This window comes from Octopus bimaculoides, chromosome 28 (genome assembly GCF_046866305.1).
Source record: "Octopus bimaculoides isolate indiv1 chromosome 28, ASM4686630v1, whole genome shotgun sequence".
In the NCBI taxonomy this organism is placed as follows: Eukaryota; Metazoa; Mollusca; class Cephalopoda; order Octopoda; family Octopodidae; genus Octopus; species Octopus bimaculoides.
Genome location: NC_142955.1, coordinates 3,154,907 through 3,167,406, shown reverse-complemented (window position 1 = coordinate 3,167,406; position 12,500 = coordinate 3,154,907). Strand labels below are relative to the sequence as shown.

Here is a 12,500-nt window from a genome sequence, read left to right as displayed (position 1 = left end):
AGGATTCCCACATTATATCCAGAATGTTGTAACTGTATGTTAATACAAACCAGTTGGCAAGGTCTTTACAGCAGGATGCCCTTCCTAATGCCCCCTCATCAGCACCCATCTAACCCACGCTCACCTCCAAACACATTGCTTTTATATAGCCACCACATACATAATCATTTCTACTGGAAGCACAAGGCCTGAAATTTTTTGGGTGGGGGGAAAGGATTAAGTTGATTACATCAACCCCAGTGCATAACTGGTACTTGTTTAATCAACCCCGAAAGGATGAAAGGCCAAGTTGACCTCGGCGGAATTTGAACTCAGAACGTGAAGACAGACAAAGTACTGCAAAGCATTTTACCCGGGAGGCTAACAACTCTGCCAGCTCTCCGCCCTGGCTCCCCCCCCTCCACATACATAATGAAATGCCACGTACCTAGAAATCATTAATCAATACAGTCAAGTATTTTTTTTTCCTGTTCTAGTGATCCTGCCACCACCAGCATCTTCCCCATCATCATCATCGTCATCATCATCATCACAATCATTTCTGCCATCATCCTCATCTTCACCATCACCACCACCATTATCACAATCACCACCATCATCATCATCACCATCACCACCATCATCATTATCATCATCATTGCCATCACAATCACTTCCACCACCACCACCACCACTACCATCATCATCATGTCTTTGTTACAATCCTACTCAAACATGACCACCACAGCTGAACCCATTTCTACTTTTTTCTCATCTTTTTTTTTTTTTATATAATTTTATTTTTTCCCATTTTTTTTATTTCAGGCCATTGAAGACCTACTTCTTCCCAACTCTTCATCAACAGAAATATGAAATTGAAGACGGTTACCGGCCAGGTGGAGGCAAAGTCTACTTTGCCTTTGATCAGAGAGTATTCCCAGACTTCTCTTGGAAAGGTTATGCCATCATGTCTGAGAAACAGGTAAGAAGTTGGTATTTTGGTGTTTTGGGGGAAGGTGTGGTATAATTGTGCGTATGTGTGTACACACGTGTTCATGTGTATGTATGTAGAAGGCAAAAAGTGTAAGAAACCTGTTATATACATATATGCATATATATATATGTATATATATATATACATATGAATTCATAAGAGTGATACAACAAGGTACCGATATTTACTGGATACATATGTATATATATATATATATATATATATATATTTATATATATATATACATATATATATACATATGTGTATATATATATATATATATATATATATATATATATATATATTCACTCTCGGAGTGGTTGGCGTTCAGAAGGGCATCCAGCTGTAGAAACTCTGCCAGATCAGATTGGAGCCTGCTGCAGCCTTCTGGCTTGCCAGGCCTCAGTCAAATCGTCCAACCCATGCCAGCATGGAAAGCGGACGTTAAACGATGATGATGATATATTGTGAGAATTTACGAAAAAACATAAGACGAAGACAGGTGTGTAAACAACAAACGGATGTATTAGTTTAACGCTCGGGAAGTGAGAAAGTCTTTTATGTTTCGAGCTTATGCTCTTCAACAGAAAGGAACACAGAAATAAACAGGGAGAGAAAATAAAAAAGGTTTAGTGGCTAGCAATCAATCATGGCGTATATATATATATATATATATATATATATATATATATCTTTTACTTGTTTCAGTCATTTGACTGTGGCCATGCTGGAGCACTGCCTTTAGTCGAGCAAATCGACCCCAGGACTTATTCTTTGTAAGCCTAGTACTTATTCTATCAGTCCCTTTTGCCAAACCGCTAAGTTACGGGGATGTAAACACACCAGCATCAGTTGTCAAGCGATGTTGGAGGGGACAAACACAGACACATACACACACACATACTTATACATATATATACATATATGCGACGGGCTTCTTTCAGTTTTCCGTCTACCAAATCCACTCACAAGGCTTTGGTCGGCCCGAGGCTATAGTAGAAGACACTTGCCCAAGGTGCCACGCAGTGGGATTGAACCCGGAACCATGTGGTTGGTAAGCAAGCTACTTACCACACAGCCACTCCTACGCCTATATATGTATATATATACTCAACTTATAAAACACTCTCACCTATAAGATGCACCCCCTGACTTACAAAGTTCAAATACGGAATTTTATCATTGCTGGTGGTGGTGGTGGTGGTGTGGTTTTTCGGGTTTTGGGTAGGTGTGTGTAAGTAATGCTACGGTTCTTTGTTTTGCTCTGTTTTTTTCTCTCTCTCCTTCTTTGTCCACTCTTTTAATGTCTACAACACAGCCTCTGGCATCGCTCACCCATTTTATTTCTCCGTCCCCTGCAGCCAGAGGTGCTGATCCAGTCCCTCATCCAGAAACCATCCCTCTACCGCCTGCTCGTCCGCTACCACAACCAACACGACGAAGCTGTGAAAGGGAAGATCACCCTCACCCCTCGCATCCCCACCGACACCGAACAAATGGCAATGATCACCTTCAACCCAACCGACAAGCCAAGCTTCACCAAATCCACAGACGTGAGTTCAATCCTTGTGCTGAACCCTGGCAAATGGACCATTTCAATCAAAGTATCATCAGAGCATCTCAATGAGGACCTCTTCTTGGTAAGTGGCTTTCTGATAATTGGTTTGGTGAAGGGGCCATTCTGGCCGGGTCTTCAGCAGGCTGGGAAGGAATTGGTTGGCAGGATGTCTTCTAGTTTTGCTTTATGAGTTAAGGGAGGCGCAATGGCTCAGTGGTTAGGGCAGCGGACTCGCGGTCGTAGGATCGCGGTTTCGATTCCCAGACCGGGCGTTGTGAGTGTTTATTGAGCGAAAACACCTAAAAGCTCCACGAGGCTCCGGCAGGGGATCGTGGCGAACCCTGCTGTAATCTTTCACCACAACTGTCTCTCACTCTTTCTTCCTGTTTCTGTTGTACCTGTATTTCAAAGGGGCCAGCCTCTCTCTCACTTACTCTGCCTTCCACTCACTCTTTCTCCTCCCCCTTCTCTCTCAGTCTACCACTCCCTCTCTCTCCCTCCTTCCACTCCTCCTCTCTCTGTCTTTCTCTTTTCCCTCCTCATACTTCCTCTCTCTTTCTCTCTCTCCCACTCACACTCTCCCTCTCACTTCCTTTCTATCTCTCTTATACAGGATTACCTCGTATTGGTCCCCCAACATTATTATGAAGCCACCGTTCTTCAGGATCGAATCACACGCCAGTGTTCCGTCATCAACGATAAGGGACCGTAAGTACTTGCTCACCCTCTCTCTCTCTCTCTCTGTGACAATTTTTTTTTTTTTTTTCGTCCTTGGTCAATAAACATTATTTCTTAGTTGCTTCTATCTAAAAATCAAAGGAAATGACTCCTCTTCCCTTCCATGTCACCTGGACATCAATGTTTTCAAACTGACCTATTTTCCATTTCACTTCAGATAGCTTCGGTGCTGAAGCAGAAATATCCTTATAACAAATATTCTAACCAATACCACAGATTTGCTTCATGCTTCACGTACACACAGACACACATGCAAATATACACAAACATACATGCACAGACACGTGCACACGTGCACACGTACATACATTCATGCTCTCCTACCTGTCTACCTTATCTGTCTCCAGGTGTCTCCACTATCAATACCCAGAACTCAAAGGATTCTCTACCATTCTTGGAATCAAAGCCTACGTCGAGAAGAACGGCAGGAGAGCTTCACCCCGGATTTTCAATAATGACACCATTGTCTCAGAACTGAAGATTAAAGGACTGGTTGACCTCAACGAGAAACAGGTCTGAAGCAGATAGGTTACCTTTGTATTTGGCTTGTCGATCTGTCAGTCTGTCTGTCTGTCTGTCTATATAAATGGATGCATCTGAGGATAGCTATGCATGTATATCTATTTGTCTATCAACCAAGTGGGTTATTAGTTTCCTTTCATTCTTTCATGTGTGTGTGTCTGAGAATAAACAAACATTCAGGTGTGTGTGTGTATATATATATATATATATATATATATATATATATATATATATAATGATAATAATAATATTAGGGATGAAAATCCAAATTTACAGGTAAAAAAACTCAATAAAATTCAATTTATTAAAAATTTAAATTAAATGAAGTTTCACGGTATAAAATATATAAATATATAGTTTTAGAGAAAAGAACCAAAGTTCATGAACTCATCCATGAAAATCCAAAGTCACATATAGAAAAAATTAATAAGTAAATACACTAAAAAGAACTATAATAAAATACAAAGTAAAAATCATAAAATAATAATAACAATAAATTATATATATATATATTTAATACTGTGAAACTTAATTTTATTTTTGTATTTGATAAATTGCATTTAATTGAGTTTTTACCTGTAAATTTGGATTTTTATCCCTAATATTATTATCATTATGTATATTTTATATATATATATATATATATATATATTACATAACATCCACACTGACTCACTACATAACCTCAACCTCCACAATGACTCATTACATTACCTCCACATAGTAAAACAACGGCTAACTAGCCCAAATGAACTGCTTCTTCTTGTATTTGTTGCTCCATTCTCCACATAAATATAATTATAAACTATGGTTTAAACAATAAATTACCAGCCTCTGGATGCTCTCTAACCTAGACAGTACCCGCACAGGTGATTCCCAGGAGTGCCTCCGGATTTAAACATCCCCTGGTTGCTTGGATGCTTCAGACTACCCCTGAAGGATTGAGGCAAGCCTATCATTTACCTATATATATATATAGATATGCAGGGCAGGGAATCGTCAATTAGTAATAAAATTAATAATTAACAATTTTGCCGGGTAGCTCAGTATGAAAAAACCTTTTTCGGTAAAAAACATTTATAATCATAAATATATAGGGATTGACAGTAACCTGCTTCTCCAACATACTGAGAATTCAGAAATAGCAGTCAAAGAACTACTGATTTCAAAACACCCGGCAAAATTGTTAATTATTAATTTTATTACTAATTGACGATTCCCTGCCCTGCATATCTATATTTTAATAATAACTCTAAGGTGAATAGTTAAACCGCAGGAATTCGTACGAGTCTCTTTCCTATGCGGGACTATTTCTGATGCACACTGAATTGAATTCATTAGGGCGAGGGATTTTGAACTTACTGGCCGATAAATTTCTTAACGTCTTCCTCACGTGGTATTGATGTTCACATGGTCAAAATTAACGTGAGTTATTTAGACATTAACAAATTTATTAGAATATTTAGCTGAAGATCAGAATAGAGTATTCTTTACTCTTAACTGTGCAACGATCGTACTAAATTAACTAAAGGCAAGTGTTTTTTTACTCTTCTCTACTGTTTTTTGTTCTGTGTGTATCAAAAATATCGCTATCAATCTGGAGTAATAATTTGTAGTTTTGAAATCAGTAGTTCTTTGACTGCTATTTCTGAATTCTCAGTATGTTGGAGAAGCAGGTTACTGTCAATCCCTATATATTTATGATTATATATATATATATATATATATATATATATATATATAAACATAATTAAGGGATCAGCAAATATTTGCTTCACCATATACCGAAGTTCAGAAATAGCAGCTAAAAAAGCTGAGACTCCCACAGATAGCATCACTTGTAACTCACAAAGGCAAAAACAAGAAGAAAAAACAATGAAAACTAACCATTCCGAAGATTAACCGTAGACGCGTTTCTGGATTATGAGTGATAGATACTCAATTTCCTTCATCAATACGGTATTCCAGTAATAAATTCGACTATGCTAGCAAACTGTGCATGCATGAACGAGTAACATTCTACATCGACACAAACCTGAAAGCATAACCGAATCTACCTCGGCCAGCCAGTCTAACCGTCCCTCCTTCAAGAAATGACCATGTGCGCGACAAGTGATACCGCAGAGAATCTGCGTATACTAACAGGGAGTGAATAATTATTACAAATTAAAAGGGTAAAGGATTATCAATTTATTAATTCATTAATGAATCAACAATTAATAATTAATAATTTTTACCAAGCCCATCGGTATGTAAGCACCATTATTGGTGGAGAACTTATTTAAAAGCTCATATATATTTATAAACATAATTAAGGTATCAGCAAATATTTGCTTCACCATATACCGAAGTTCAGAAATAGCAGCTAAAAAAGCTGAGACTCCCACAGATAGCATCACTTGTAACTCACAAAGGCAAAAACAAGAAGAAAAAACAATGAAAACTAACCATTCCGAAGATTAACCGTAATAAATTGATAATCCTTTACCCTTTTAATTTGTATATATATATATATATATATATATATATATATATATATATATATATATATATATATTGATCTGTATGCATGTGTGTATGTATATTTGTGTGTGTATACATCATGCATATATCATATGTAAATATATATTTGTTTCACAAGGGGTTGGGGGATGACTGGAATCCTTCTACAACAATTCCCTTCTTCCTGTCGTGTTTCCTTTCCAAAAACTAACAGAGATCACAACAAACACTATTCATTTCTATCGCATTCCAATCCTTTTCCGCATTTTATTCTTCTTTAGAGGAAATTAAAATTCGACGTTAATGTTCCACACCCAGGGATGTACGTCCTGGTTATCAACTATCATAACCCAGGTCAAGTCAAAGAAAACACCATCCAGATTTTGGGACCGTCTAGACTGTCTGGTGGTTTGACCTTGTTAGAATGTAGCTACAGGTACGTCTGTCAGTCTGTCTATTTCCCTGCTCTTAACTGCCTCCTTGATTATCTATAATACGCAATAATAGACCTTGTGTCTATAGAAGAAATGATTATTATAATTATATTTTTTATTATTATTATTATTATTATTATTATTATTATTATTGTTGTTGTTATTATTATTTTGGCGGCAAGATGGCAGAATTAGTAGCGCCCTGGACGAAATGCTTAGTGGTATTTTGCCCATTGCCACGTTCTGAGTTCGAATTCAGCCATGGTCAACTTTACCATTCATCCTTTCGGGGATCGATAAAATAGGTACCAGTTGAACACTGGGGAGGGGGTCGATGTAATCGACTCATCCCCTCCCCCAAAATTGCTGCCCTTGTGGCAAAGTTTGAAACCATTATTATTATTATTATTATCATTATTATTATTATTGTTGTTGTTGTTGTTGTTGTTATTATTATATCATGCATCTTCTTTATGAATCCTGCAGTACCTTGTGCCGGCAAGTTGCCAAGATGGACGATGAAATTGGAGTTTTCAACTTCACTACAACTACAGGAACCGTCACCTTGGTGGGCAATGATGAAACTAATACTTTCATTGTGAGTATATATTTCATGCACTTCCCTTTTTTTCTGTTCCCTTTGTGATTATTTAACCAGTGTAACCCTTCAAATATATGCACACACACCCACACACCCACTCCATTGATATTTGTGTCCCTGTACCAGAGTAAAAAAAAAAAATTTTATTGTGTGTGTGGGAGGGATGTCCTTCTTCTAAAATAGCTATTCAATGGCCCTTTATGTTGTTAGAGAAACCTTAAAGTTGTTCTGTCAAATCTTTGACCCATGGCAGGGATTAGTCTGGCCTCTCGTGCGATTTATATGAAAAAAAAAAGATTTATTATTTTCCTTTAAATTTTGAAATGTTCTGTGAAATATACATCAGTGACCTGAGTTCAGAGTTAAATCCTGATTAGATTTACAATTAACAACTGTTCCAATTAGTCAAATCGGCGCACTCTAGGGAATCCATTTTTATCTCAATCAATGAAATAGAAACTCACGTTTTTGTGCGCGACAATGTTGTTAAACCTCCGTTAACAGCACCATATGTAGTTCCTTTCCGTTTTCTTTCACGCATAGATAAATTTTTTCACTAGAGACCTTAATGGTTGCAAAGACACTATATTGGTGGAAAGATTACAAAACGCCTTCATAGAGAAAACTGTCCCTGTTCCCACTGCAGACGACACACACAGCATTACTAACACTGGCATCGATCAGGTACCGGACGAGGATTCTGGATTATTTTTCTGGTTTTTTTATTTACTTTTTGAGAGCATTTCGGTTCAATTTTGGTATTCTCATTCCTGAGAGCAGTTCAGTTTCTTTCCGATACTCTCATTTTAAAAATCATCTCCGGCTAATCGTTGAGAGGATGTTGGTGTTGCCTCGGCAGAGGCTTGTGCTCTTGTTGTTGTTGTTGTTGTTGTTGTTGTTGTTGTTGTTGTTGTTGTTGTTATTGTTGTTATTATTATTGTTGTTGTTGTTGTTATTGTTGTTGTTGTTGTTATTATTGTTGTTGTTGTTATTATTGTTATTATTATTATTATTGTTGTTATTATTGTTGTTATTGTTGTTATTATTGTTGTTGTTGTTGTTGTTATTATTATTATTATTATTATTATTATTATTATTATTACAGGAATCAGTGGCAGCCATTCCTTTCCATGAATGGAAACAAGGTTACATCAGACCAACAATAGTCTGCATCAAGGTTAATGGAGTGTAAGTGACCTGTTTTTTTTTTGCTTGCTTTTTTTTTAGTTGACCTTTAACATCTGACCTCACTTGCATTGACCCCCTCCCCCGCCCCACCAGATTCTAACTGTCTTTCTTCACAGTATTAAATATATATATATATATATATATATATATATATATATATAAAGGTTATGAAGGGTATTGGAGTCCACCAAAACCTAAAGATACTGGTAATACCGAGTAAGTGCTGTATACCAACTAGTTTTGCCCCTGTCGTTGTATAAAAATGAGTGGGGAATATAACATGGGTCGTGTATTAACGTGTGTATGTATAAAGAAAGAAAGGGATAAAGAGAACAATGGCAAAGTTAGAATTATATTTTATGGATAAAGTCTTACAGCTGTTTCAAGGAAAATCCAATGTATCCCAAATTGGAATTTTCCCTGAAACAGCTGTAAGATTTTATCCATAAAATATATTTCTAACTTTGCCATTGGTCTCTTTATCCTTTTATCTCTTTATACACACACACACACACACACATATATATATATATATTTGACTGGATTTTCATCGATGAGTTCATGAACCTTGGTTCTTTTCCCTAAAACTATATATATATATATATATATATATATATATATATATATGTATATATATATATAAATCTGTATACACTTAACCCACAGGTGTGCTGGATCGCACTTTTCCAACCCAGCCGGATTCGATAGAATTGAAGCAGAAAGTGAACCGAACCAGGACAGAATAGCCACAGATCTTCCGTTTGGTATTTGGGACACCAGTGTCGGACTGGTTAAGCTGAACGACAGCATGGTTAGTATATATATTCTTTTATTTTTTTTACTTGTTTCAGCCATTTGACTGCAGCCATGCTGGAGCACCACCTTGAAGTGTTGTTAGTCAAAGAAATCGAACCCAGAAATTGCGTGTTGCACTCACAGTTGCTAGATTAGAAGTTCGAATCCTGGACAGGGCAGCTTATTGTTTTCCTTGCACAAAACACTTCATTTCGCATTGCTCTGTGAGGTGGGAGGAGAGGGAGTGGCAGGGATCTGCAGAGATGCTTTACAGGTATATCTTCCTGCTCTCCACAATCTGGGTTCAAATCGGATCAACTGGAACCCTCGACGTCGTCAGCAACGGAGTGCCAACAACAACAACAATTTGGCATTGAAAAACAAAAAATGTTGAAACCGGAGTGGTAAAAACTACAATTTGTTCAAGACCCAATCTTCAAATAAAAAAAATATATATATATAAACACACACACAGACACAAACACACATATATTTGTATATACATACATGTACATGAGAATATATATTCATATCTTTAACAGCCAACTCTGGATGTTTCTGGAACTGTTAGGACTGGTCAACAAGTCATTGTTGTCCACTACTACCAACCAACTCGTCCTGAGGCCACGATCAAGGTGACCATTTATTCCAAGGACCGTGTTTACACTGGTAAGATGTTCTTCCTCATGTTGCTGTCGTTCTTAACAATATTCTCTTGCAAACATTCTTCTCATTACAGTAAAGATTTCAATTTGATTCCATAGTTGAGGTGTTTTAAAGCATAACATTTGAACAAGTTTTTTTCTTCTTTTAAAAATTTCAAGAAAAAGTATCGATTTCATTAGATTTCATTCCAGCCAGCATCAGCTTCGTCTTTCAACCCCTGGGGGGGGAGTAAAATAAAAAACCAGCCAAGTGCAAAGATTGATTTAATCAACTCATTCTCCCACTGCACCATAAAAATTTCTAGCCTTGTTCATGTGTCAGCCTTGTGTCTGAATCATTATTATTATTATTATTATTACTATTGTTCAGTAGTTTTATTTTTATAACGTGCTTTCACTTCACTACCGAGTGCAGCTCTGTGCGCCTTGGGTATGTGCTGTGGTTTGCTGTGGTGCTCTTATGGTCACTGTATTGAAAGTGTTTTGTGTAGGATGTGTGCAGTACCCAGTAATGCAATTTTCTGTATGTTATATATATTTGTAAGTCCTGGTGTTTTTGTTATGTATTTGTCTGAATATTTTTTTATTATACCTAAGGCACCTACTATGATAGGAATTGTTTCTGTTTTTAGATTCCACATTCGAGTTACCTCTATTTCCAGTATTATTATTATTATTATTATTATTATCATCATCATTAAGATGGTAAGCTGACAGAATCATTAGCACACTGGACAAAATGCTTAAGGTCCACTTTGCCTTTCATCCTTTCAAAGTTCCTGAAATAAGTACCTGGTGCTATATATATATATATATTTATGCACAGTGGCTTGGCTGTGTGGTTATAAGCTTGCTTTTTCAACCACAAGCTTCTGGGTTCAGTCCCACCGCATGGCACGTTTGGCAAGTGTCTTCTAATATAGCCTCGGGCCAACCAAAGCCTTGCGAGTGAATTTGGTAGCCGGAAACTGAAAGAAGTTCATTGTGTATGTATGTATGTATGAATGCATGTATCTATGACGTGTATGTGTCTTCCTGTCTGTTTTTCTCCACCCCCCCCCCCCCCCCCCCCCGCACAGTTTGACAACCTGTGTTGGTGTGTTTATGTCCCAATAACTCAGCAACAAGACAGATAGAATAAGTACCAGGCTTAACAGATAAAAAAAAGGGGTTGATTCATTCGACTAAAAACTTGAAGGCGGTGCCCCAGCATGGCCACAGTCTAATGACTGAAACAAGTACAAGATAAAAGGTACACACTCACACACAGACTGTGTGTGTGAGTGTGTGTACGTAGTTGAGTCTGCTTGTCTTGATACTGTGTGATAATCGTAAATGAGTGTCACTGTTGTACAAGCAGTGTTGTTCATTTCCAATATCTTGTGAGGACATGTCTGGCCATGGAGAAGTGTTACCTGGCTTGGATACGGGTCAGGCATTCGGCCGTAGAAAATCTGCCTCCATCCATCTCTGTGTGACCCCCCCCCCCCACACACACACACACACGGGAAAGTAGACATTAAAATAACGATGATGATGGTAACAGTGATGGTGGTGGTAGTGGTGGTGATAATGATAATGGTTGCAGTGGTGGTGGTGGTGATGATAAAGGTATTAATGGGGGGGGGGGGGTGATGGTTGTGATAATAGTGCTGAAGATGGAGGTCAGGGTGGTGGTGGTGGTGATGATGATGATGATGATAAGGGGGAGGAGGAGGCTGGTGTATTCATATTTTCCAGGGGGAATTCAATCTGATCTTAAACGTTGTTTTCTGTGTTGCAGGTACCTTAAAAGCTGACTTCTGTTCGAGCCAGACTGGTTGCCGTGGCATCATAACATTGGCGGAGAAGGGTCAGTACCACGTGGACATCGTGGACCCAGAGCTACGCATTAGCTTCAACTCAACAACTGACGCTGATGTCTGGCTGGTACGTGTAACAGCTGGGCCCCTGGAGGCGGGGGGGTGTTTTTCACAGAGGAAGATTGGCTGGTAGCTTTGTATGTTTGCCGTCACACAAATGAGATTGTGTTGGAGTGGGAGGCTGGTGTTGGTCAGAGAACAGAGTGGAGGTGGGAGTGAGTGAACGAGTGAATGGTTGATTGAGTGAGTGAGTGTGCAAGCAAATGAGTGATTGAGTGCCAGCAAATGAGTGAGTTAGCAAATGAATGAGTGAGTTAGCAAATGAATGAGTGAATGATTGAGTGGTGAGTGAATGAGTGAGTTAGCAAATGAACGAGCGAGTGAATAAATGACCAAGTGAGTGGAGGAGTAAGTGAATGAATGAGTGAGTAAATGAGTCAGTGAATGAGCGAATGAGTGTTTGTGTGTGTGCGTGTGTACATATGTATATATATATATATATATATATATATATATATATATATATATAAACATTTAAAAATACATGTATATATGTGTGTGGGTATATATATATATATATATATATATATATATATACACACACATATATATATATTACAATTTCACTCTATTATATATAAATCTCTTTCTTATTTAATACT

At 37.7% G+C, this 12,500-nt stretch overlaps 1 protein-coding gene across 1 annotated transcript in view; it reads left to right on the top strand.

Annotated features, from left to right (window-relative positions):
• Window positions 1-12,500, top strand: part of LOC106882246 (laminin subunit alpha-5) — a 61,202-nt gene that overhangs the window by 29,351 nt on the left and 19,351 nt on the right. The window contains exons 16-25 of the mRNA XM_089343768.1: window positions 805-961; window positions 2,335-2,613; window positions 3,145-3,239; window positions 3,617-3,782; window positions 6,575-6,729; window positions 7,214-7,325; window positions 8,434-8,516; window positions 9,183-9,327; window positions 9,854-9,980; window positions 11,760-11,905. Coding sequence (XP_089199894.1) covers window positions 805-961; window positions 2,335-2,613; window positions 3,145-3,239; window positions 3,617-3,782; window positions 6,575-6,729; window positions 7,214-7,325; window positions 8,434-8,516; window positions 9,183-9,327; window positions 9,854-9,980; window positions 11,760-11,905 — 1,465 coding nt within the window. The remainder of the gene's footprint in view (window positions 1-804; window positions 962-2,334; window positions 2,614-3,144; window positions 3,240-3,616; window positions 3,783-6,574; window positions 6,730-7,213; window positions 7,326-8,433; window positions 8,517-9,182; window positions 9,328-9,853; window positions 9,981-11,759; window positions 11,906-12,500) is intronic.